Below are 26,946 nucleotides of genomic sequence, written 5' to 3' on the forward strand. Positions count from 1 at the left end.
CAAAAATAAAAAGAATATCGTATGTGTAAATAGGGTATTATTATGTTTAAAGAGTTTTAGAAAGACCTTAGGTAAGCATGATTAAAATGTTTTCGATAAATTTGAAATAAAGAAAGAAAAAAAGAGAGAAAAATTGTTTCGTGGTATTATTCCAATCTTTCGGTAGTACAGTCACGATCATTGAGAAATAAGAAAACAAATAAAAAAAAAAAAAAAAGTAAAGTGAAGGAAGAAGAAGAGAAGAGAAGGGGGAATGAGGAGGGTACGAATTATTCCGTAGAAGTAACGAGTTCCATCAAAAAAAAAAAAAAAAAGAAGTAAATGAAAGAGGAGAAATAAAATGAAATAAGAAGAAATAAAAAAGAGTTAGTAAAATAAATCCGTCCCAAAGATAGTAGCGAACATTGTCGTATATCGATGAGAGACCTAACGTTTTGCATATCAAAGGAGCTTCTCGAATTCTGTAGTTTATGGCGATTGGTTCGACGATAGCCAAACCAGTTCCCCCCACCAACCACCCCATATTCACCTCCTCCCTCAAACCTCCTCACCACATCGACCCATCTTCCTCTTCCTCTTTTACTTCTCTCTGCGTACATGACTTACGAATATATGCACATATAATTATTCCTTTCATAGTGTATGTGTGGGTATATGTGTGTAAGGGAAAGGGGAGAGAGTGAGAGAGAGTAAGAAGGTGCCTGAGATTATTACTTAGAAAGCACCTTCTTGCGTTATGTGTGAAACCCCTCGATAGGCTTGGAAATCTTTTAAAAGTGTATATATGTGTGTATATATATATATATATATGTACGTGTCGAGGGATTATATCGGAATTTATGAAATTCTTTAGTATTTATCCGACAAGATCTTTTTTGCCATTTTAATAAAACAACAACAAAGTATATGATAAATCGACGAGTTATAGAGTCAGTCATTTTTTATGGTTTGAAAATCTCAAAAATTGTTTCAATTAAAATTCTAATTACAAGTATTTACTATATTTTGTTGAATGTTTAATGTTATATACAATTTTTGATATAATTAATGCACGAAACTAGAGAATATAATATATTAGTCAAATCAATAATTTAATAATTATTTTAATATACATTTGACAATCATATTTGTATATTTTTAAAATGATCGAAGAAAAAATTATGAAGATATAGAAAAAGTACAATCGTTCAAAAAATCTAACCATAATGAGTATCATAACTCATTGATTCATTTGTAGAAATACAACGACGTGTTATCGAAATATGAATCAAAATAATAAAACTTCCTTTCAAAAAAAAAAAATAAAAAAAAAATAAAAGAGAATATTCGTCCGTCGAGTTCGATTTAAACTTAACTCGTTTCATTGTCTGCCATCGCGTTCATTAACGACACGCGTGAGTGCGTGACGCGCACAGACGCACGGTGGTGCAGGTCTCTTCTCTTTGAGTTACCTTTTTTTTTTATTTTTTATTTCGCGAGACCGGTTCCATCAGGAACACTTCCAGCTTTCTACCATCGACCTTCTTCTTCTTCTTCTTCTTCTCCCTTCCTTCACCCCCACCCTCTATCTCACTCACATACTCGATGTTCGAAGTCCTCTTGCAAAAGGAGAGAAAGATTGGAACCCGTTCAGTTGGTAAAGAAGAATAAGAATAAAAATAAAAAATAAAAAGAAGATAGGGCCGTCTTCCGTGGCGGACGAAGACCGATTGGAATTTATTTATTGCATTAGCCGACCGTCACTCACGCTTGGGCCCTTGATTGGTGCCTACCAATCAGGATTCACCGCTGCTATGTAACCGAGCAAGATGCAAAAGTTAGATAGATGAAGAAGAAGAAGAAGAAGGTTTCAAGGGAGAGTATACACAAGAGGTACTACTCTTCTTCCTATATATGTATATGCATGTGTGTTTGCGTGAGCATGCACGCGTGTGTTACGCATTTACTACAATCACAAATGAACAGCAGACGACGGAAGAAAGGACGAAAGTCTCTTCTTCGATCAGGAGGATGACGTAACGATATCTCGCGTTAACTGCTACCGTAATTACTCTGATTAACAGTATTATCGAATATAATCTAACCGGTGATCTCCTGCTGTGCAATACACATTCAACTTGAAGATTCTTATTCGATAAATTTTATCATCGATCTCTCACTCTTCTTCTTTGTTTCTTTTTTTTTTTGTAACATAACATAACCTACAAAATTCTTTTTTCCTTATTTGAATAATAAGAAACAAGTATCTGCTTCCTTTCATACACTTCTGAGATTTGATTCGTATAATCTTGATAAGTATTGGGTTGTTCTAGATTAAACCTAGGCCTTTCAAGTGATCATAAACAGTTGAATTTGATAAATTTAACCTTTCATCGAGGATTATTTGTCGGTTTGCATCAACTAATGTTTTTATTGTGACAGGAAAAAATGAAATTACTTTCCGAACAACCCAATAAAATGAGAACGAGACGATGACAGTTATATGAATAATAAATTATATTAGATCAAGATTGGTTTACATACACTGTATGTGTTTTATAACTCTTGATTAAATATATAAAACCGTAATGTAATAATGATCTATTCAAAGGTCAGGAAGCAACGTATAAATTTGCAAATGCCTAAACGTCAAAAGGTTTTACCACTTAGGGAACCCGTTTCTACGAGAGAAGGAAGAATTATATTCGAGCTGGGCAAGGGTTAACTGACGTCCTCATCAAAACTATACCTTCTTTTCCGCTTTTAATATGAGCTTCTCTAGACAAAAGTGACGTCAGGGATTATCATTTCGATACATGCTGAAATTATGCGTATTATATAGTCAGCATAGTCACAAGACAACAGATGTGTCTACCACTACGACTATTGGCAAGTTCAAGAGTAATACTTGCAATTGTGACAATGTAATGAATCAACAAAATTATACTTAAGATTTATTTGATTATAATATGAATATTTATTTGTAATATTTATTTAATTTGATTAGAAAATATATTGTTCATTTGTAATACATTTTTTGTTTGTTTTTAATTTAAGTTAAACATAATGATAATATTCGTATTGGTTGATATCTGAAAGTGTTATTACAGATTTTTGCTAAAATTTTATTTAAATAAACAAACGTAATAAATGAATAATTCGTACTTTCAATTCACAGTGGATAATTAAAGGTAACGATACGTGGATAAATTGAATTTTTTTATTGAGAAAGTAGGATCGATTGTACTTCTAAGAATTGACATAGTCATTCGGTCAAAGTTCTTCAGAGGTTATTTAGCATTGTGAATGCAGAATGATCTCGAAGAATCTTCTCGATTAGCATCTTTCATTCCTCCCACTCCATAAAAACTTACCTTCCTTGACGAAAGTAAGGTTATGTACAGGACTCTCTCATACTCGACACGGATTAGAAAGTACAGGGAACGTTCCTCTCTCGTCGTCGTCGTCGTCGTCGTCTTTGTCGTCGTCGTCATCATCGTTGTTGCAAACCTAATTCCACGAAGGATTGTACGATAAAACGAATAGAATATTTCTCTACTCTTTTTTTCTATTTTGGTCTAACCAATTTGTAAACTATAACCGTACCACCTGTTGCACTACTTCGAATCGTAGAAAAAGAAGAATGGGCCTAGTCTCGTAGGACCCATTCAACTTCGGACGGTAGCAATTTAGGTGTCTGCCTTTTGGGAATGGTCGATTAGAACAAATTAGATGGTTTCTCTAGCTTTTTTTTTTCTGTTTCATTTTCTTTAAGAACTTCCTTTCGAGGGATCACAGAAGAGTCTCTTGTATATCATTTATTTTTTTTTTATATTTTATTTTATATTCTATAAATTTTTTTTTTTAATCGACGAACAATACCTTGTCCTATTTTTTGTTCATATCTTCTTTCGAATATAACCTATATGTGGTGTATTCTATTTTATAAATTCAATTTTTATTTTGAAAAAAAAATACTTTTATATGTTTTTTTTAAATCTTTTTTCTAAATTACTGCATAAATTTGTTTGAATTTAATATAATAATTTTAACTTATATTTTTCTTTTTTTTCTTTGTTTATTTGCAGAGACAATTTACGTTGATCCTACAAGCGAGAGACGAGGCCAGTGCCGGTGTAATCGAGGAAGCGAGTTACAGTGGAATTGTTTTACCAGGACCAACGTGGCACACTCTCAATCATCAAGGAAGAAATGCTCATTTAGCATATCGCGTGCGTGTCCAATGTGCTGATCATTATTACAATGCAACGTGTACGAAGTTTTGCAGACCGAGAAATGACATATTCGGTCATTATACTTGCGACGAGAACGGAGACAAAGTTTGCATACAAGGCTGGAAAGGTGCCGATTGTGAAATAGGTAAATCATATTTCTCTTTTATATTTATCTTAATTATTTAATCATTTGTTAAACTTAAATTAACTCTGTCACGTACAAGATGCAAAAATAGTGTCCAGTCTATCGTTGAGGTATATGTTCAAATAATTCTTAGAAAATTATGAATATTTTTGATAAAATTCATTATAAACTAATGAAATATTATTAGGAAATTTGTAATAAGCTTGTTAGCAAATGTTAGCATTAAAATATTTTCAAATGACATGTTAAAAGACACAATGCACGTATCACGTGTTTTTAAAACACAATTCCTAGTTTCTAATTACGAAGATTCTCTGTATATATGTGTTTGTGTGTATGTGTGTGAGAGAGAGGAAAAAAAGGAAAACAATTTTGGTCTGGAAATAAGAGCTCGAAAGAGAAAGAAAGGAATAAGAATAAGAATAAGAATAAGAATAATAAGAAAACGTGGGTTGTGGGATCAAGAGGCACGGCCTCTTGTGGATCGTAAAACATACGAATTATCTCGAAGCGTGCCTCAATGGGCGGACGTTAGACGCATGTCGTACGATCTTACAAAGGTAGCGACATCACGCCAGGTCTTGGCTCGCACAATAGAGCGCCAGGCTAATATATAACAGCTCTTTCTTCGCTGGTTAATCGTTACTTCCGTCTCACTGTGATTGCGGACTCACCAGGTCGCAGTGTCACATCCTATCTTTCTTCTTTCTTTCTTTTTCTACTTGTCCTCCTTCATCTCCACCTCCACCTCCCCCTTCTCCTTTGATCTTTTCTTCCTCTTATCTTTCTTTCATCCCTATTTCAATTCGTGACCTTGTCGTGTAGATCTAACATACTATTAGATTTCGTTTTGAAGTATCAGTCAATTTGTTAGGATAATTAATGATTCACCTATTTGGGTTCGGGTTTTTTGTTGATTTAAGATATGAATTTTATTGGAGTATTTTTATTCTTGAACTATTGGGTTATGTGGAAAGTAATTTCGTTTTTTTTTTCTGATACAATAAAGGCTATTAGTTGATGCAAACCGGTAAATAAGAATACGTGAGATTGATGAGAGGTTAAGTTTATCAAATGTAACTGTTTATGCCTACTATGATAGGCCTAAGTTTAATTGTCTTCATTTTCACAAAAGAAAAACGAAATTACTTTCAGGACAACCCAATATATCAAATTTGTATTATTTATTGTATTTTTTGATTGATTAGGTTGATTGAAAATGTCATAAACATGCCTCAGTGTTTTATTAATACTTAAATATATATTATTATTATTATTATTATCAATAGAATCGAACAATTATTTAGATTAGCGTTCTACTTTTGAGTTAGTAAAAATAAAAAAAAATAAAAAGATTGAAGGGAAAAAATAGGATCGATGAAACCCAATTAGGATCTATCGATAGAAATCGTGTACTCGTGAGACGTCGAGTCGATCGTAAGTAAAGCTTAACTTGTAACAGAAAGAGAGAGAGAAAGAGAGAGAGAGAGAGAGGGAGAGGAGAACTGGCTCTGACATTTTTGTCGCACTGTGAAAGGTCAATAGGAGAATTTCACTCCGTGCATCGTCTTCACACGAGAGTTCTTCCTATGCACGAACGAACCCGGTCGTAACGTGCCAAGCCACGGCACCAAAGGCTTGTGAGAGAAGTCAAATCTTTTTTTCATGATAAGATCGTCGTAGTTCTCGCTAACATAAGTCGAACGAGAACAACCTCCACCACCACCATCACCATCACCATCACCATCACCATCACCATCACCAAGTTCTTCTAAAGTCTTTTAGAAACCTACCATGAAATTTCTATCTTCCATTAATACACATTCGAATTATCTTTGTAATAAAATTATTTTCATTTTATTTACTTTTTTTGTTTCAAACGACACACACATTTATTGTGTGTGTGTAATTATATCTTTATAAATAATTGAAAATATTTATTCTATTTCAGTTTTTTTTATTTAAGCACCTTGTATAACCTAATATCACTTATTACATCGATCGTACAAAAACTAACCTAAAATTTTCTTAAAAGTACAAAAAGATCAATCAGATAACAACAAAATCTTCTATACAATTATTTAATTAAAGTAACAAACACTTAATAATTCCTAATTACAATTTAATCGATTTAATCATGTAACTTCCTCAATAATTTATTCCAAATTCTTTCTTGTAACGATCTTAGGAAAAATGATGAAAGAAGAAGAAAAAGAAGAAGAAAAAAAAAGTAATCCTTAATCCTAACTATAGCCGGAAGGTAAAGGAAAGGAAAGGAAACGAGTAGTAAAAGAGTAAATCGCGAGCGTTAATTTAAACCGGCGTTGACTTAGGTGAATCAATCAACCATGAGGATAGTAGGCTTCCTCTTTGAAGCATCGGTTAGATTTATAGTTTCCTACCTACGAGAGAAAATCCACTATTTCTCTATCTCTATATCTCTCTCTCTCTCTCTCTTTTTCCTTCGTTTTTTTCTGATATTTTTTTATTAATTTTTTTTTTCAAAGAAGGAAGAAACATCTCACACGAGGATGAAACGTGGCTTGATTAACTCGAGATAGGATTTCTCAGTTGGTACGCAAACGCGTTTCCGATCGAATCCGATCGAGCACATTGGCCACACTGCTGTTAGTTTAAAAGAAAGTTTGCTGCTTCATGATGGTAAAACGAGAAGAGTGCTGAGTTTAGAGGGAGGGTTATAAGGGGTGGGAAAGGGGGAAGAAGGGACGATGACGTGCCGTCATTTAGTACCTTGAGAGTATCCCGATGCAGTCGTATAAATATCCGTAAATGTCCGTCGTTCGTGAGGACGAGAAAGGCCAGGACTATTAATCATTAGAGATGCTGTGAAAGAGCAGGTATATTCAACTATATATATATAAGTACGTATGTATTATATGTACATACCGGGTGATGCATTTTAAATAACCCCATTTCGAATAATTCGATTTACTATTCGCGATTGAAACCAATGTGTTTGACAAAACTTGTTCGGTTAGCAAGTAAATAATTGTGGATTTTGTCGATAGGTGGCTTTTTAAACTCAGCAATAATTTAGTTGCCAACCCAACTCTACTCTATACTCTCCCTATAATCTATATTTTAATTCATTAAAGTAAAAATATTACTCGGAAATAACTACTGTAGATTATTTAAAAATCATCATAAATATTCCAACATTTATAATTTAAGTAGCACATTCAAATAATTTGATTGGTATCGGTGATAAGGAAAAGATACGTGTTGCGTTTCGAAAGCAAGTAAGTTTAATCGGACAGATTATATTTTATTACTCTCGATGGCAATCGAGTTATCGGTAAGTGTAAGTTTGAATGCTTCACCCGTTATATGCAAGTACATATAATATACGTTTGGTTATATATACTCTCGGGAAAGTATCTTCTATGCAAAAGGTGCATAGTATATGTATTTATATATATATATATATATGTATAAGTACCTTATATGATGGTTTTACGTGAGAATAACGTGTGGGTATATTTAAAGCGCGTGACGTAACGGTAAAACCGTCGTAGTTGTCCTCATCTCTTGTCTTCGATATTCTCAGAGGAAAAGGGTCGAAAGATTATACGTATGTATATGTATGTATGTATGTATGTTTGTGATGTACGTATGTAGATACTCGCGTGTTACTACGGCATGAGTTTTCGTTTCACGGTCAAGGGAGATAATCCTTCTCTCTGTCGCTTCTCATCCGTCTTTCCGTCCCCTCAGCTAATTGAGTTGCCCGACTATAAAGCGATACCTAACTCTTTGCCGTCTTCGTTGAGTTTCAAAATTACCGTTCACGATAATAGGAAAGAGGAGATACCGTAATCGCATGAAATTGAGTTTCGAAATTGTTGGAAATGTGTTTCAGGGATTACTACTGAGATTTGTTTAACTGTCATTCGTGTATCTATAATTCTTGTATGTTATATTAAATCTATCTTTCATAATTGTATTTTTAATAAAGTTAAAATATTGTTTGATTCCAGCTGTTTGCAAAGAGGGTTGTCATCCAGTTCACGGTCATTGTAACGTAAGTGGTGAATGCAAGTGCAGACACGGTTGGCGTGGTGAACTTTGCGATCAGTGTACACCTTATCCCGGATGCAAACACGGTTATTGCAACGGTTCTAGTTGGCAGTGTATTTGCGATACTAATTGGGGTGGCATATTGTGCGATCAAGATCTCAATTATTGTGGTACGCACGAGCCGTGTCAAAACGGTGGCACGTGCGAAAATACTGCACCAGATCAGTATAGGTGTACATGCCCTGAAGGATTTTCAGGGCCGACTTGCGAAAAGGTAGACAATCCTTGCGCCTCGAGTCCCTGCGCCAATGGTGCAACCTGCGTCGAATTAGGTGAAAGCGCTCATTGCGAGTGCGCGCCTGGTTTTACCGGTCCTTTATGTGCAACCGACATCGACGAGTGTGCTTCGCAACCCTGTCAAAACGGTGGTACCTGTATTGACGGTAGAAATGGGTTCGTTTGTAACTGTCCACCTGCCTGGCAAGGCTCTCTTTGTCAATTCGACGTCGATGAATGTGCCCTCAAGGAATCGCCGTGCAAAAATTCCATCAGTTGCGTCAACCTTGCCGGTGATTACAGGTAAGTTTAATATCGAGTACAAATTTTAATCTTCATGATAGATATCGAATTTCAAATTAAAAAAATAAAATTAAATCGTGTTTGTTATTTAACTTGTGAAGTAATAGAAAGGAAATGACAAATTTTTAGATGTCGATGCAGAAGCGGTTTTCAAGGCAAAAATTGCACGAAGAACATCAACGATTGTATAGGACAATGTCAGCATAGTGCACTCTGCATCGATCTCGTCAATGATTATCACTGTAGTTGTACAGCAGGTTATTCCGGCAAAGATTGTGATGTCGATATAGACGAATGTGCTTCGAAACCTTGTCAAAATGGCGGAGAGTGCAGAGACTTGGTAAACGCTTACGAGTGTGTTTGTCCTGTTGGATTCACCGGTTACCAATGCGAGATCGATCGGGATCATTGCAGTCCAAATCCGTGTAGAAATTCAGCTCCATGTTTCAACACACAAACCGATTACTATTGTCATTGTCCCGAACAATGGCAAGGGAAGAATTGTAGCGAATCGGCATCGCAGAATCCGCAGTTTAGCGGTAACACGGACGATCAATTAGGTTGCGGTAGCGAGGGAACGCCTTGCGGTGGCAGAGGAAAGTGCAGCGGAGACAAATGCATTTGCGATCCGGGTTATACCGGTGTTCACTGTCACGAGAATATCAACGACTGTCGTGGCAATCCCTGTTTGAACGGTGGTACCTGCGTTGATCTCATCAATTCGTTTCAATGTATCTGCCGGGAGGGTTGGAACGGAGATTTGTGCGATCAAGGTCAGTATTTCATAAAAAGAGAAACAAAAACTATAACCCCCAAAGTCTCTTATTAAAAACAAAAATTAATTTGCATTTACAGACGTAGACGAATGTACGGCATTACCATGTCGTAACAACGGTACATGTGTGGACGGTGTCGCCGATTTCACGTGCATATGTCGAAATGGTTGGAAGGGAAAAACCTGTGCCCTACGAGGTGGCCATTGCGAACCAGGCACTTGTCGTCACGGAGGAACGTGTCAAGATCGCGGGGATGGTTTTACCTGTCACTGTCCACCAGGTTGGGAGGGTGCAGCTTGTCATATAGCATCTCCGGCATGTGCCAGTAATCCTTGCGAAAACGGAGCAACGTGCGTTAACACGGCGGATGGAAATTACAGATGCGTTTGTCGCGAAGGTTTCGAGGGTCCAAATTGTCTTAGAGACGTGGACGATTGTCAACCGTTGCCGTGTCTAAATGGCGGTAAATGCGTCGATGGAGTTAATTGGTTCAGATGCGAGTGTGCACCAGGATTTACTGGGCCAGATTGTCGTATCAACGTGAACGAATGTGCTAGCGATCCTTGCACCGCGGGAGCAACCTGCGTCGATGGAATTGCAAGTTATTCTTGCGTTTGTCCACCGGGTATGTATTAAATATATAACACACACGTAGAATTCTTACATTAATAAAAGTAACGTTATAAGAAAAGATATTGAATTACGCGTTTGATAAATAAGATCGACGTTTTAAAAGAAAGAAAGAAGGAGAGAGAGAGAGAGAGTGAGAGAGAGAAAGAAAGAGAGGGAGAAAAAAGATCGATCCTGTTCATAATTCAGACCAGTTTTCATTCGAGGGTTGCTCGTACTTTACAACGATACAAACTCGTCCGGTGGGTTCTTACATCTTCTTTTTGCCCGTTCCGCAGGTAGGACCGGTATTCGTTGCGAGATTCGCACGGCCGGCGGTCCAGGATGCATAGCTGCAAGCTGGGAGGACGACTGCAACATTTGCGAGTGTCGAAGTGGAAAGAATCAATGTAGTAATGTCTGGTGCGGTCAGGGTAACTGCTTAAACGGTACGTCCTGTTTGGCACACGAAGTATGCGTACCAAGTCCAGGAGAAAGTTGTCTATCACCACCCTGTCCAGCTTGGGGTGAATGTCGACCGGTGGAAACTGGTAGAAGAGTAGGACCACCTGCATTACCAGCACCACCCTCTTGTTGGCCTGGTCAAGCAACACCAGGACCAACATGTTCGAGATTAACGATACTATTGAGAAGAGACACTTTAGCGTCTGGTACGTCAGTCGAGTTGCTTTGTCGTCGTTTAAGAAAACTTTTGGCTGACCCAAGACGACCACAATTGATCGTATTACTTTGCGATTTGAAACCGGGTGACAACGATACCGTCGAGGTAACAATATTTTCGGAAACGGCAGCAGATGCAGCACGGGATTTGGGTGAAGCATTGAGTCGTCCTATGGGTAGACCACTCGCACTTGCCTCAGTTTTAGAAGTTAAAGTCGAAACCGCTTTAATCAGCGAACCAAGTTCTAATTCTAACAATGCGGCAGGTGGTTACATCGCTGTTCTCGGTGGTGCTTTAGCAACTGTCTTAGTACTTGCTTTGTTCGGAGGTCTTTGGTATCTTAGAACGGCAAGACAACGTTCCAGCTTAACTGCGACGACCAGCAGCGAGACTTCGTTGCATCGTCATCGTAGCGATTTAGACGAGAAATCGAACAATCTACAAAACGAAGAGAACCTAAGAAGGTATGCAAATCCATTGAAGGATCAAGACCCAGAACCACGTGTATCCGTAGTCAGACCATTGGCTGGTGCTTCTCTCAGTTCTCTCGGTACAACTGAAGAGAGTCTCGAAATGGTCTCGGAAGAAGGAAGACATCGTTTACCACCCCTTTACAAACCCCCAAGTGCCGAGACGAGAAATAACACGGCGAGTTTTAGTTACGAGGAAGGTCCCCACAAACCTTACACCAAACCGAGAATACAGGAACCAACGTACTCCCATCAGCAGCCTGGGACGAGTCAAACGTCGGGTACTCATCAAGTGTTAACGGTACACGTTTAAGGTCTTCTTTTTTTTTCTTATTATTATTTTCTACAGTAATTGTAGTACCTATTGTTATAGGACTTATCAATTATTCATTACGATTTAAAACTCGATTCTAACTTGTGTTCAAAGTGTTCCCAACTATTCCCACGTGTTTATTATTAAATCTGGTGACAAGGTAATCAAGTATTTTGCTAAACTTAAATGTTTGCTAGCACGATTAAGTGGTATGGTTTTAAGATGATTATATTCGAAAGCTATAATGATCGAAAAAATATATTATATAAATATAAATATGTCGTAATCTTGCAAAAAAAAAAAAAACAACTAATGTCTTCCTTGTTTTTTAAAAAGTAAGGTTACGTAGAAGTTAAATGATTTTCTATGTGTTCCATCAGAGAGTTCCCATAATCTCATGACTGAAGATCATGATTTTGTTGACAATAAACGCGATCGACGATTATAAGTAACTATAATGATAACATTTAAATATGTTGTTATCGTTGTACATATGTATATAGCTCGTACTTAGTAATTTTCGCTGTGACTGCACCGCTTGCACATCCAAGTGTTCAGCAATCACGATCCTTGATATCTTAAAACTTTTCTACGCTGGGTTGTTCTCGCGCATAATTATTATAATTATTATAATAGAGATCGTACGCGTTCGTTGTTATATCATATAAATAAATAAATAAATAATTAATTAATTAAATAAAAAAGAATAATCAATCCATTAGGTGAGGCACGTCTCCAAGTAAACACACAACAACAAAATGAATAAAATATAAACAATGATGCATGTGCAGCATGTATGTAACACGGTGGAACCTTTCAGTATCAGAATTTTGTATTATTCAAACGTGTTGCTGAAATTGTTTAAATTTAATTCAATTTCTGTGTTAATTCAGATACTACAGATTCTACCGTACGTATAATGCATTTATAACGCAGTGATGAGATTTAAATATCACAGAACGATGATAATATGTGTATGTGTGTGTGTTATTCTCCGATTAATTTTTTCTATTTTCTTTTTTTTTTTTTAAGAAATCCCGTTACTTACATCGTACAACGTATCGTACATATTATAAACGTACCGCTTACGATTTAATAATTTTAACTGATGATTACTGAGATTGCGTTACAATTGTTTGGATACTTACATTTATTATACCGAACAATTATTTACGATTCACTTAAAAAAAAAGAAAAAAAAAAACAGTGAAAATCATTTCCTAAGACTTACGATACATGCATACAAACATACATACGTGCGCATACCTGCATACATACCTTGTAATATGCCGATAACGTGTTAGTGCGGAATTTGTGTACGTAGGTGGGTTGAAAAGTTTTGAGTCTAACATAGAAAAATATTCAATGATTTTTTGTTTATTTTTTTTTTTTTTTCTTATAAGCAAGACTTACAATTTTTTAATCCAATCCACAAATTGATATATTAAAAATATTGTTTAACCTTCGAACGTTCCTTTCGGACGATATTATTGTGATATATTATTATTATTATTATTATTATTATTATTATTATTATTATTATTTACAAAACGACATACTTTTCCCACAGTCGTTTTTTACTTCGTTTTTTTAATTAATATTATTATTATTATATATATTTTTTTATTTTATTTTATCTTTTAACTTTCTTTTCCTTTTACCTTCGTTAAGTCTATCGTTGTACTATGTCTATTTTTTTTTATACGCATCACTATGATATCGTCAAAACAAACGTACATGTATGTGTGTGTGTGTGTGTGTGTGTATGTGTGAGAGATAAATAAATAAATATTAATAACAATAAAAAAAAGAAGAAAAGAAATGTGAATTTGGCGATACCATTTAGTTAGTATTTAACATATGCATATTTACGAACGTTCATCGGCAGAAAATACGATTATTTCGTGTAGAGATTAAGTTAAATAAATAATAGAAAGAGTTAATGACAAAAAAAAATGGCAAAAAAAAACATACAGATATAATAATATTAATAGTAATAATAATTATTATATTATTAATAATAATAATCATATTAATAATAACAATTATTATAATAATAATAATAATAATCATAGAGTAATATTAATAATTAATAATAAGACGAGGAAAAGTGCAGTAAGGAGAAAATGAAATTAGTGTAAATATACGCCGCTTTTACTTAACGATTAACTATACTATATTCCAGTTATTGCGATTACAAACAAAAAATGGATTAAAAAAAAAAAAGGAGACAAGTTGATAAGCTTTTTTTATTTTTTATTAAAAAAAAAAAAAAAAGAATCTTTAAATAATATATTACATTTAATTATAAATTTATATAAAATAATTATATATATATATATATATATATATATATATATATACGTACACGCGTACATGATATTATTATTATTTACATCTTCGTCATTTCTTGGATCAAACTAAACGTGTGTGTATTTTTAATATTAATTTTAATCAACAAATCCGTCACACGTACACGTGCACGTAAAAAAATTAAAAAAAAAAAAAAAAAAAACGTGACTTTTACGTATTCGATGTTTTATCCAATAGACATAGTTGGCAAAGTTATGGAAAGAAAAAAAAAAGAATAATAATAATAATAATAATAATAAACCGGTAAAAGTCTCTTGTAAACTTTCTATTCGATCTATAGTGATCGATTAATCTCGTATTTCGATATGGGATTAATAAAAGAAAGAGCGGCGTAGTAAGCCTTCGAGAAAAATTGTAAATAGATTAAAATCCTCTATTCCCTTTCCTACACCTTTACCTGTTCCATTCACCTAATTGTATTCTCCTTCCACCTCCTCCTCCTCCTCCTCCCTCATATCCTTTTAATCAAGTATTATAATATAGATCGGATCGTTCTTATCTAGATGTGCAATTTTATTTTGTGGTTCTTCTTTTATTTTATTTTATTTTTTTTTTTTAATCTTATTTTAATTTTTCCCCATTTCTTCCTCTATTAAATAAATAAATTTATTTTATTTTTTATTTACGAAGAAATAAAGGAAGAATAAAAAAGAATTTATATCAATTTCCCCTCTCATCCCTTCGTAAAAATGATAAATATAAATAATTTCGCGACGATTTATATATATATATATATATATATATATATATATATATATATATATATATATATATATACATAATTTTATATAATATTATTTTATACAGATATATATATATATATATATATATATATATATATATATGTAATTGTATTCTTAATTATTCCTAGATCATGTGGGGCAATAGTTTGAACGTTGAATGAAAGATTATCGATTACTTTCATGATTTTTTTTTTTATATTTTTAAAATATAATTAATTAGAAATAATTATAAATAATAATCCGTGAAATAATGTTACGTTTATACCGGAAAAGAAAAAAAAAGAAAAAGAAAAAGTAGGGTGGTCTCGAGGATCGATTTTATTCGATCTTACGTTGAACCGTGAGAGAGATAAAAGGAAAAAATAAATAAATAAATGAAACTTAGGAACTCAATCTAGAAAATAATCGTTTAACTAATGTCTCTCTGATCGATGATAGATTTTAGTTTAAGGGATATACACCCACGCGTTGTGAATTGTGATCGATCGCTCGTCAACGACAATGCCGAGTTAATTAACGAAATGAGCGAGTACATTATTGTAAATAAGTTCCCATCCCACCACCTCCCTCCTTTTCCTCCTTCTACTTCATCAAACCTTTATTTCAACCCTTTTCGTATCCTATTTTTCCTTTTCCCAACCATTCTCTCTCGCATTACGTTACGACGATGAAGAGTTTCAATAAAAAGTACAATACTTCGTCAGAATGTTTGTTTTTTTGTTTTTATATTAGCTTTCACATCATCAAACCCCATCACTAAACTCCACCACAAAGCTTTTTAAATAATAAATCAATAATATGATAATTATTGTTGTACAGTTTTGTCATTTTTCAAATAAAATATTTCTAAAGTTAACGTCAAGCTTGTATTATGAAAATAATTAATATTTTATTATTTGAAAAATGAAATGAATCGATTAACGATAGCAAAGAAATACACAAGTTCACTTTTTTTTTTTATGCATCAATTGCAAAAATTGATGCAACTTTTTGACGATTTAAACACGAATTTGGTGTCCCGAGGAGATGGAATAATACGTCATCTCCAATTACATTTTGATATAATTGAAGATAATATACTTGATCATCGTCAAAAGTGCGTCTGGGATGAACAATAAGCTCTAAGATCAATTTCGCGACGAGACAACAGAATTTACGAGCCCGGACGAACATAACGTAAGATAGATTAGGATGATCACTGTATAAGGAACTGTTGAAATTACAACACAATGGTTCAGAAGAGTCACTTGATGAAAATACTCGGTAAATGAGTCATCTCTCTTGATTCAGTCAAATTTCATTCATCGAAATTGTTTCCTGAATCGAATCATTCGATCATTCTATTTCGTGGATTTAATATTAAAATTTGATTCAAACGTTAAATATATCGATTTTTAAAAAATTACTCATTTCGTGGCAAACTAAATATCAATTTCAATGGATTTGACATAATTACATAACCCGTGTAAAAAAATTCGTACAAAAAAAAAAAAAAATGTAAAACAAAATTTAATACTTTGGATATTATAAAATTAAATTTGAAGAATGAACAGTAAACAGGTACGTGCGTATAATTAAATTAATATATAAACTAATATGATAAGTGAACAAAAAAAAATGAAATATGTGCTACAGCAACATATCAAAAATTCGATCCAAGAATCTTACTATTCAGAGTTTGATTACGAAAAATGGGATGAATATTACGAAGAGGAAACTTTTGAAGATGAATACGACGAGGAATCAGAATCCAGCGATGATTTCGAATTAGAGGATGAAACGAAAAAAGAAGAAGAAAAAGATACGTTTACAATAATTACTTGGTGTAACTTAAAAATACAACAAATTTGGTAAACTTTAATCAAATTAGTCGCAAAGTATAAAATCTATTTTCCATTGGTTTCATTTTGAAAATATTTCGTTAAATTACGATAAGAAACATTCGAGTATTTAACAAGAAAGTTGTATTTTAGGCTGTCCGAAAAAAAGATGACGATGATGTTTCAATCGAAACTTTAATTACTCCGGAAGAAAAAGATGTTATTTCCGAAAAATCACCCAGCGAATCTTCGATTCATCCTTGTTTAAGAGATATTGATATAAGTGATTCACAAATGAAATTATCCAATTTGAGTACGAGCTTTCCAATCCCAAATGATCCTGGAGTGGGCCCAGCATTTCAGATTCTAGCAATTCAAGAATCCTTTGAAGAAGGTGGGATTTACAAATTTGACGAACACGTCAGATCCAAAGGTCTCAAGGTGATACAATCGATTGCCAAAATGTTGCAAACGGAATACATTGATTTAAGATATTACGGAATTGATCCAAGAATCGTTGAAATTATTTGTTGTGCTTTGCAAAATAACGCATCCGTTCATACGATTGATTTTACGGTACTTAAGTACTCGATTTATAATTTTCTCTAAACAAATTGGACACATTGATAGTTTTTAAATACAAAAATTGCTAAACTTATTATTTTTTCAGGATAATTGGTTGACCAAAAGTGCTTGTTATTATTTGGGTGAATTATTGCAGAAGAGTAACACAATAAATAATTTAATTTTAGCTAAATGTCGAATAGGTTCTAAAGGTACGGAAAAATTATGCGATGGGATTTCAGTATCATCCTCATTAATCACTCTCAACCTTAATTCTTGTGATCTTAATGAGAAAGGATTAGAAGTATTAGCATTAGCAGTAGGAGATAATCAAAGCTTGGAAGAACTTTTTTTAGCAAATAATAATTTAAACAAAGCTTGTGCAGAACATCTATGCTACATCATAGCACATTCGAAATCTATCAAATGGTTAGATTTATCATCGAATTCGTTATTTGATCAACAAACTTGGAAAGGTTTAGCCAATGCTTTATTGAAAAATTATATTTTGGTTGGATTAAATTTATCGTGGAACGGGATTGATTCTGAATGCGTTAAATATTTAACAATTATTTTGAGAAGATCACAACTTGAAATTTTGGATCTTAGAAGTAAGAATTATTCGTACTAATTATTAACATTAATTATCCTTAATTAATTGAAATTAATTTTGTATTTGTAGATAACATGTTAACGAAATCTGATGCAGAAATTATTTCCAAACCATTATCGAAAAATAATGCATTAGAAGAATTATATTTAGGAAGTAATCCTTTGGGAGCGGAAGGCGCATTTATTTTGATTTCTTCTCTTACCTTGACAAATTCACCGGACAGTAGTCTTCGTCTTTTAAATTTAGAAAATGTCTGGGCAGATAAAAATATTCTGCCAGAATTGGAATCGATAGAAAATGAAAAACCATGGTTGCAAATAGAATTAGGTGGTATTCTACGCAATTACAAATTAGTGGGTCCAGATGTTCAAAAAATTCTTTTAAGAAGAGCTCAATATGAAGCAATGGCACAAAAACGAAAGAAACGTAGAAGAAATTTTGGTCATTTTGTATTATCCTTAAACGATAGACCAATACGTATAGGTATTTGTTGTACGATTATAAAATGATGCTACGATTTGATGAAATTTATATTAAATAATATTGCAGGACAATTTAGACAATTAATAAGAAACTTTAAATTGAGATTATCTAAATCACTTATCAAAGAAATTATCAATGCATTTCCTGGACCAAGAAAAACAGTTGATCAAGCTCTCATAAAAGCAATTTACTTAAAAGAATTTCCTGATACAAAACCACCTCCAGTCAAACCATCAATAAAAAAAGAAGAAGAAAAGAAAGAAGAGATCGAAAAAGTAGAACTTGAAAAATCAAAAGTAAAACAAATACCTAAAGAAAAACCTGAGGTTAGTATAAAAATAGATAATCTATTTATATGAAATTAATTAACAAATAATTATAATTATATCTGTCTTATTTTACTTACGATCACATCAAAAGTATTTCGAAGAAATAAGCTATGAAATTGAAGAAGACATATTTAACGACTGGTACGAAGAATTAAAATATTATTAAATTAAAACAATTATATTCTATATACATTTACAAATAGAAAATCTATTTTTCTTAAAAATCACTTTATTAGAATTTAATTCGAGTACTACTATTAACATTTTTGTAATAAATTAAACGTATCAACTTAAAACGAAAGATTTAATATTTAATCGATATAAAATATTCTTGCAGCGATATCGCTAACAATCCAATTAATACCTTCAACTAAATTTTCTCCCGTAACTGCCGAACATTTATATATTTGCCAATGATGCGTTTTAATGTTAGGTAATTCTAAGATTTCAGCAATGTCGGATGCCGAAAGTGCACCAGGTAAATCTTGTTTATTAGCGAATATCAAAAGACTGGCACCTTCCAATCTTTCTTCTTGTAATAATTTATACAATTCTACCTTGCAATCTTCTAATCTCCTACGATCAGCACTGTCGATTACCCATATTAAACCATCAGTAGATTCAAAATAATTTCTCCAATATGAACGCAATGATTTCTGTCCACCAACGTCCCATACGTTTAATTTATAACCACGGTGTTCTAAAGTTTTTATGTTAAAACCCAATGTTGGAGATATGGTGTCTATAGGCTCTCCATTTATTCTTTTTAAAACTGTTGTTTTACCTGCATTGTCTAATCCTCTGAAACATTAATTCATATTTTAATGTATAACATATTTATTTATTTTTAATTGCAAACGAAAAAATTGATAAATCAATATGTAATACATACAGCATTAGGATTCTCATTTCTTTTTCTTTCTGCTTCAATTTCTTCAACACGGTTAACAAACCCATCTTTGTTAAAATTTTAAAACACAATTGGAATACAATTATTCTTTATTTGAGCATACTATATTAAAAATTTGCTTTGAATAAATGACCTAAAAAAATAAAACAGTTCAAAGGTTAAGAAAAAATTTATATATTGAACAAGAAATAATAAAGTATTGCAACATAACCTTTAAGCATATTAATTTAATAATTTTTAATATGAAAAATGCTTACCTTATTTGTTGTCATAAATAATCTTCAATTTAAATGGAGAATTATTATAAAATCTTTTAGAAGGTTTCCTATTTTTATAGGTTAGTTGTTTGACAGTTCTTGGTAACTATTCACTGGTAAAATGAAATAACCATAGTGATATATATTACTATTGGTAACACTGACACGTCACAGTAACGAACTAAATGTTTAGTAATATCGATTAGTTTCGATTAGCACTATCAAACGTAGAATAAAGTTTGTCGAGTTATTTATAATTATTTTTTCTTTGAAATATAAAATAATTAATCTTTAATTGCAATGGGTTGTGATGGTGGAACAATTCCTCGTAGGGACGAACTCGTGAGAATAAAGAAGAAACCAGAGAAAGTAAGTAGTACCTATGTGCATTTTATTTAAAATAAAAAATAATCGTACATATAACATAACCTAAAACAATACAATTTTATATTGCAATAAATGATTACATTGCAATAGCTAAATTGCAATGGTTGTAATGTTAAATCTTATAATATGTATTATTTAAAACATATGAATTAAAATGTTTTGTCCTTTTAATTGTGCAGAAAGATAAAGATGCTGAATTAGCATTCAGATGGAAACATTGTACGATACGACAATTACCTTTACAAGAACCAGTTGTTGCTTGTGGATTAGGTCGTCTTTATAGCAAGGAATCTGTTTTGGAAGGACTTCTTGATCGTGACACACTTCCAGAATCTGCAGCTCACATTAAAAATTTAAAAGATATTAAGAATCTTAATCTTACTCCTAATCCTGCATTCAATGCTAACAAAGCAGAAAAAGGAGATTGTTATGTTGATGGTGGAAAGAGTCCATACATTTGTCCAGTTATTGGATTGGAAATGAATGGAAAATATAAATTTTGCTTTTTGTGGACTTGCGGTTGTGTCATGAGCGAACGTGCACTTAAACAAGTCAAGACTTCAGTAAGTAATACATCAAATGAAATTGTTATTAACTATGTGTTTAATGTAATTTGTTTTCTGTATTTTTATGATTAAAAAGTATTATTATTGATTTCTTTTTTGTTTTAAAGGTATGTCATAGATGTCAACAAGCATTTACCGAAGCTGATATTGTTATCTTGAATGCAGTTGACGAGGATCTTGAATTAATGCAGGAACGTTTGGATGCACGCAAAGCTGCACAGAAATCTTCCAAGAAAAGGAAGAATAAAACTGAAAGTACTTCGACTGAAGCCAATGATAAAACCAATGATAAAGCCAATGATAAAGCCAATGATAAAGAAGAAGTATTGAAAAAGAAGATCAAAAAGGAAGAAAAACCTTCAACATTACCTAAAAAGAATGTAAATAGAAATGAAGCTGAAGATCCTGCATATAGAAAAGCTAAAGAAAGTTATAGCATTGCGAAAGATCCTAAAGCTTCTGAAGTTTTCAAAAGTATATTTACGAGTCATAAATCTGCTGACGATCAAGATAGAGCTCATTGGATTACTTATAATCCATTTTATAATTAGTTTTAATTACAATTTATTTTATTTCTGTAAAATAATTTCCTTTGTAATTTTGTGTTTATAGTTTTTAAAATTTAATTAGCATTAATACAATGATAAAACTTGTAATTACATTATTAGACAGAATTTTTCAATATAAGTTTAATATATTAGTTTATTAAAAAAAAAACTAAAAAACATGTATATAATTTACAAAAAGTATAATGAATCTTTAAATATATTAATTATTAGTATAATTATCTCACATATTTTGTTTTCTATATATATAAGTGAATCAGTCGTAGTGTTTCATATTTTAGTCACTAGAGTGCATTGTAGTATCCAGTCATTAAGGTAATGTTATGTTGGAACACGTGTTGCTGTTCTCGATTGTGTTGTAGGTTAAAATTGTAAGAATTAATATCAATGTTTAATATTTTTATATATTAAAATCATAAATTTAGCTTTTTTCCCATGTTATAAATTCATTTTTATATGAATAATAATAACAAGTAATAAGAAAACATAAATCTAACCTAAAATATAACCATAAATCTAACCTGTCTATGCAAGTGTTTGCAAGTTTTATTTATTAATGCACATATATTATTTTATTTAATTTGTAAAATATTATTATATTGATTTAATTTGAAAAATCATGACTAACGAAACAATTATGGAAGAAAATGTAGAAGAAAGTGAAAATATCATAACTAATGGAACAACAGAAGAAAAAGCAGAAGAAAAAGTAGAAGAGGATGAAACTACAAAAACAGATTTCTTAATATTAGGTTCTAAGAGTCATAAGAAAAAGAAAGAAGTTAAAAGAGTATTACCAAATTGGTTAGCAAATCCAGAAATAATATGTGCAGATTTAAATAGTGGTCCAACATTGGAAGAAGTTAGTTTCTTAGAACCACAGCTTAAAGAAATTTTGAGAGCTAATGGAATAGATAAATTATTTCCAGTACAAGTTAGTATAATGAATTGGTTATCGAAATGCGAAGAAGACAGAAGAAAATTAGGATATTGGCCACGAGACGTTTGTGTATCTGCACCTACAGGCAGTGGTAAGAAATTCTTCATAAATATATAATATTTTTGTTTTTATTTTAATACAAGTATATAATAATACTATTTAATTAATATTATATCTTAGGTAAAACCTTGGCATACGTATTGCCAATAATACAACAATTACAGTCTAGGTTAGTACCAAAAATACGTTGTTTAATTGTAGTGCCAGTGCAAGAATTGGCTTTGCAAATTCACAAAGTCGTCCTCACTTATACGTCTCATACAAATTTAAAAGCAGGTTTGATTACGGGTGCTTCATCATTTGAACAGGAACAAAATAATTTAATCAGAAAAAGTAAATATGTTTATTTTTATTGAGATTTAATTTTAACAATTAATCATTTCTTAATTTTAAATTAAAAATGTGAATTGTTTTTTTTCCCAGCTATTTCAGATGAGTATGTAAGCTCAGTAGATATACTGATAGCTACACCAGGACGTTTAGTTGATCACATATTAAAAACTCCTGGATTTTCTTTGGAATCTCTTCGTTATCTTGTTATCGATGAAGCTGATCGTGCAACAGAATGGTTGCAATACATCCCTGAACTCCATTTAAATGCACTCCCATTGACCTTAGAAAATTTATCTTCAAGGTATTATTGCATGATCTTTCATATTCGGTATACATTACATTTAAATATTAATTCATATTTCTATTATAGTCCACCGTTTGCTCAGAAATTATTGTTCAGTGCAACTTTGACGCAAGATCCTCAAAAACTAAATCAATTTCGGCTCTTCCAACCCATACTCTTTACATCAGTGATAGTTGATAAAGATACTGATGTAAATTTGGACGAAGAAGTTGGTAATTTCATTGGACGTTATACAAGTCCTGAAGAATTGAAGGAACGTGCTGTTGAGTGTTCTCCCGAATTTAAACCTATAGCATTACGTGAAATTTTACTACGAAAGAAACATTTTCGCAAAACTTTGGTATTTACTAATTCCACTGAGTCAGCTCACAGATTGTCCTTACTATTGCGATTACTTTTATCTGAGAAAAATATCATAGTCGAAGGACTTTCCAGTAGATTAATAGCTAAGCAACGAGAAGAGATTTTGAATAAATTTGCATTGGGTGAAATTAACGTGTAGGTATACTCGAACAATGATAGTTTCAATCACTAAGTTTAACTTATCGTTCAATAAAATATTAAATTAAATTAATTTATTCCATGTATGTTTTTTTGTTCAGTCTCGTCAGTTCAGACGCCTTAGCTAGGGGGATGGATATACCAAATCTTCAATTAGTAGTATCCTACGATCTTCCCAAACACATCAAAGGATATATAAACAGAGCTGGGAGAACGGGACGAGCTGGTAAATCAGGTACTGCAATATCTATTTTAACTTCCAATCAAATTGGTATATTTAAACATATGTTGAGTTCTGCTCATAAACCTTTACCAAAAATAACAAAAATGGAATTAAATGATATTGCTGATGAAATAAATTACGAAGATCATTTAAATAAATTAAAAGATCTTCTAGAGGAAGAGAAAGTCATTACTGTAACTAAAAAGAAATCTAAGAAACGAAAATACAGTCAAATATCAGATGGGAAAAATAATAAATAATATTATTTTATGTACGTGTGTGTTTTTGTATATATATATATATATATCTTATTATTATGTTTCTATTTAGAAAAGTAATTTTCCTGTAATATAATAGGTAAGAGTAATGTTGTAAAATACATTTGATAGGGTAACATCGATAATAACATTTTATTGTCTGAAGTTAATAGTATCGTACATCATGCTTATACCCTACCGCAAATAACTCTAGGAGCAGCTGAGATAATCTTCAAATAATTTTACTAATTATTCATCAACGGCTTTATTTTCGTCGAAGGCAGATATTATATTCACAAAATCTTTTCTTCTCTTTCTCTTTCTCTTTCTCTCTCGTTTCTTTCTTTTTTAATTTATAAAAGATAAATGATCATCATTTATATATTTATATATGTATATATATATATATCGAATAACGACACAGACATGCAATTCATTTATATTTTTATTTTTATTACTATTATTGCTGTGCGTAACTTCATTGCTATCCAAAGATTCCGATGATACAATTTGTCACGTCTTCGTTATTCAAAATTCAAATGAAATTAATTAAAAAAATAATATTATAGAGAAATGAATTTTTTTGCTTGAATACACAAAATCTGTTTTTTTTTTTTTGTAAATCGAAATAATACGTAAAAATAAATCTTCTCTGTAAATGAAAGATTTGAATTTTTGTTGTTGTTGTTTATGATTTATAATATTGGTTCGCACGGAGATATACACAGCATACAATAATAATTTGCAACAGTGCGGGTTTATTTATCATTTCAATTTAAAGCTATGGCATGTCTTAAGCTGTCGGGGTTTTTGCATAGTTATTTTATTTGTTAGATTAATCGGTAAAAATTAGAGGAATTATAGTTTATTCGTTGAAAATTCATTTCTTTTTCTTCGTTCTTCTTTCTCTCTCTCTCTCTCTCTCTCTTTCTTTCTTTCTGTTTAAATTTTATTTGTCAATTTATTTTATACAATTATTTAATTTTTCATTTAAGAAATCAAATCAATCGATAATAACAATAACAATCGATATCCTCGTTATCCACTCGGAGTTTTAAATTATTTTAGAAAAATAAAAAAATATAATTTTGCTATTATAAAAAAAAAAAAAACAAAAAAGAAGGGCCACCCCATAGAATATATACATATACAATTTTTATTTATTATCCGATAAATTTCATTTAATATCTGATGGCCGGTACATATTATCATTTTTATTTCTAGATTAATTAGATTCAATTTTTTTTTTTATAGTTCTGGCAGTGTATTTATTGCTCAATCGCAATAATAATTAAAGAAATAAATTGTATATATATATAATTAATATAATAATTTTTTATATTAAGTTATATAATAATTAATAATTTATCTTAAATAGGCCTAATATGAAATATTTTCTTAAAGATTAAATCCTTCAAATAATTTTTAAAATAAATAAATGTATAAATAAATAAATAAATAAATAAATAATTAAATTAAATTTAAATCCCCGAAAGCTCAACAACTCCAGCAGCAAGAGGAATATCAGGATTCACATTAAATTTTTTCTTTTTTTTTTTTTAGTGTTCAAGATACGTAAGTATAATTACATACATGGCCCATTTTTTTTAATTAAACGATATATGGTATGCATTTATTATTATTATTATTATTATTATTATTATTATATTAATATTATATTAATATTATATTAATATTATTATATATTTTTTTTTTAAATAGCGAATCAAACCTTGTTTTTTTTTAAAATCATTTCTCCCATTCGTTAATATGTTACATTTTTATTAATATTAATATTATTATTATTATTATATTAAATGTATGCATGTATGCACTTATATATGCACTTATATATGCATTTATTTATGCATGTATTTATATGTTTTTTTTTTTATGTATGTATAGATGTTATTGAATGTTCACTTTATTCATTTTTCTTATACAAAATCTAAATTCAAATTGGACAACGTTAGTTTAACGTTTACGTTTTTCTATCATTATTTAATTAATTAAATAAATAATTAATTAAATAAAGAAAAAAGCGTAACATTTTATTAATCAGCCATTCGTTATTATCGTTGTCATTGTTATAATCATTTCTATCGACAAAGTCAACATTGAATTTTTTTTTTTTTTTTTTTAATTATTTACACGAATAGATTCGTTAACGTTTATATATAAGTGTGTATGTACATACATATTATGTGGTCCTATATGATTCATATGTCTCGTTGCCATGTATATGTATCATTATCATTATCATTAGTATCATTATCATCATTATCATCATTTCTTAGTTTTAATTTAATGTTTTTTCTTTTTTTTTTTCTTAATATTCAAACACCCACTTGTACAAAGATCTCTTTTTCTTTTTTTACCTTTTTCTATTTAAACATTTCGTCGATCACGATAATAATAATAATTTTGTTATAAAGTATCAAATTTATTTATTTATAATTCTAAACAAATTTGAATTATAATATTAATATAATACATATATTAACATATTGAAATAAATTATAATGTCTATTATGTGTTTATAAAATTTGTAAAGAATTGTTTTTTAAATTAGAAGGTTAAAAAATATATTTGTCTATTTTTTTAAATTACTATTATCTATCGTGATCGACGAATGGGTAAGACGGTATTTTAAAATAAAAAAAAAAGAGATTGATTAATTAATATATATATATATATATATATATATATATATGTGAAATGTTTACAAACCCGCACACATATACTTTTGCGTACATTTAGTAAACCCGCTGGAATTAGTACGACGTTAATTCGTTATAAAAGATGTTATAATTGTTTAATTATTTATACGTATATTAAATTTTGATCAATGTAAATGCGTGATCGTTTAAAACAGGGCTTTTCAAAATATT

At 31.2% G+C, this 26,946-nt stretch overlaps 5 protein-coding genes across 5 annotated transcripts in view; 4 read left to right on the forward strand and 1 right to left on the reverse strand.

Annotated features, from left to right (window-relative positions):
- Positions 1-14,017, forward strand: part of Ser (protein serrate) — a 61,052-nt gene extending 47,035 nt beyond the window's left edge. The window contains exons 3-7 of the mRNA XM_015320301.2: positions 4,068-4,359; positions 8,358-8,976; positions 9,106-9,749; positions 9,832-10,377; positions 10,661-14,017. Coding sequence (XP_015175787.1) covers positions 4,068-4,359; positions 8,358-8,976; positions 9,106-9,749; positions 9,832-10,377; positions 10,661-11,826 — 3,267 coding nt within the window. The 3' untranslated portion in view covers positions 11,827-14,017. The remainder of the gene's footprint in view (positions 1-4,067; positions 4,360-8,357; positions 8,977-9,105; positions 9,750-9,831; positions 10,378-10,660) is intronic.
- A 995-nt stretch (positions 14,018-15,012) lies between these two features.
- LOC107065953 (uncharacterized) lies at positions 15,013-18,981 on the forward strand. The gene is made up of 7 exons (XM_089175632.1): positions 15,013-16,502; positions 16,578-16,792; positions 16,916-17,338; positions 17,433-17,937; positions 18,009-18,422; positions 18,489-18,748; positions 18,843-18,981. Exons 3-7 carry the CDS (start codon positions 17,057-17,059, stop codon positions 18,915-18,917), a joined length of 1,536 nt encoding a protein of 511 aa, XP_089031758.1. The 5' UTR covers positions 15,013-16,502; positions 16,578-16,792; positions 16,916-17,056; the 3' UTR covers positions 18,918-18,981.
- On the reverse strand, positions 18,963-20,067 carry Arl2 (ADP ribosylation factor-like 2). The gene is made up of 3 exons (XM_015320281.2): positions 19,919-20,067; positions 19,644-19,794; positions 18,963-19,552 (listed from the first exon to the last, which is right to left on the reverse strand). Exons 2-3 carry the CDS (start codon positions 19,706-19,708, stop codon positions 19,063-19,065), a joined length of 555 nt encoding a protein of 184 aa, XP_015175767.1. The 5' UTR covers positions 19,709-19,794; positions 19,919-20,067; the 3' UTR covers positions 18,963-19,062.
- A 48-nt stretch (positions 20,068-20,115) lies between these two features.
- On the forward strand, positions 20,116-21,655 carry LOC107066042 (replication termination factor 2). Its single transcript, XM_015320279.2, has 3 exons — positions 20,116-20,287; positions 20,485-20,868; positions 20,979-21,655. Exons 1-3 carry the CDS (start codon positions 20,219-20,221, stop codon positions 21,420-21,422), a joined length of 897 nt encoding a protein of 298 aa, XP_015175765.1. The 5' UTR covers positions 20,116-20,218; the 3' UTR covers positions 21,423-21,655.
- A 141-nt stretch (positions 21,656-21,796) lies between these two features.
- On the forward strand, positions 21,797-24,072 carry Dbp73D (putative ATP-dependent RNA helicase Dbp73D). The gene is made up of 5 exons (XM_015320278.2): positions 21,797-22,468; positions 22,558-22,770; positions 22,861-23,071; positions 23,141-23,572; positions 23,677-24,072. Exons 1-5 carry the CDS (start codon positions 22,057-22,059, stop codon positions 24,056-24,058), a joined length of 1,650 nt encoding a protein of 549 aa, XP_015175764.1. The 5' UTR covers positions 21,797-22,056; the 3' UTR covers positions 24,059-24,072.
- Positions 24,073-26,946: the final 2,874 nt, after the last annotated feature.

The sequence above is a fragment of the Polistes dominula genome, unplaced genomic scaffold (genome assembly GCF_049000335.1).
Source record: "Polistes dominula isolate Pdom_NZ unplaced genomic scaffold, Pdom_raw_medaka contig_17, whole genome shotgun sequence".
NCBI classification, from domain to species: Eukaryota; Metazoa; Arthropoda; class Insecta; order Hymenoptera; family Vespidae; genus Polistes; species Polistes dominula.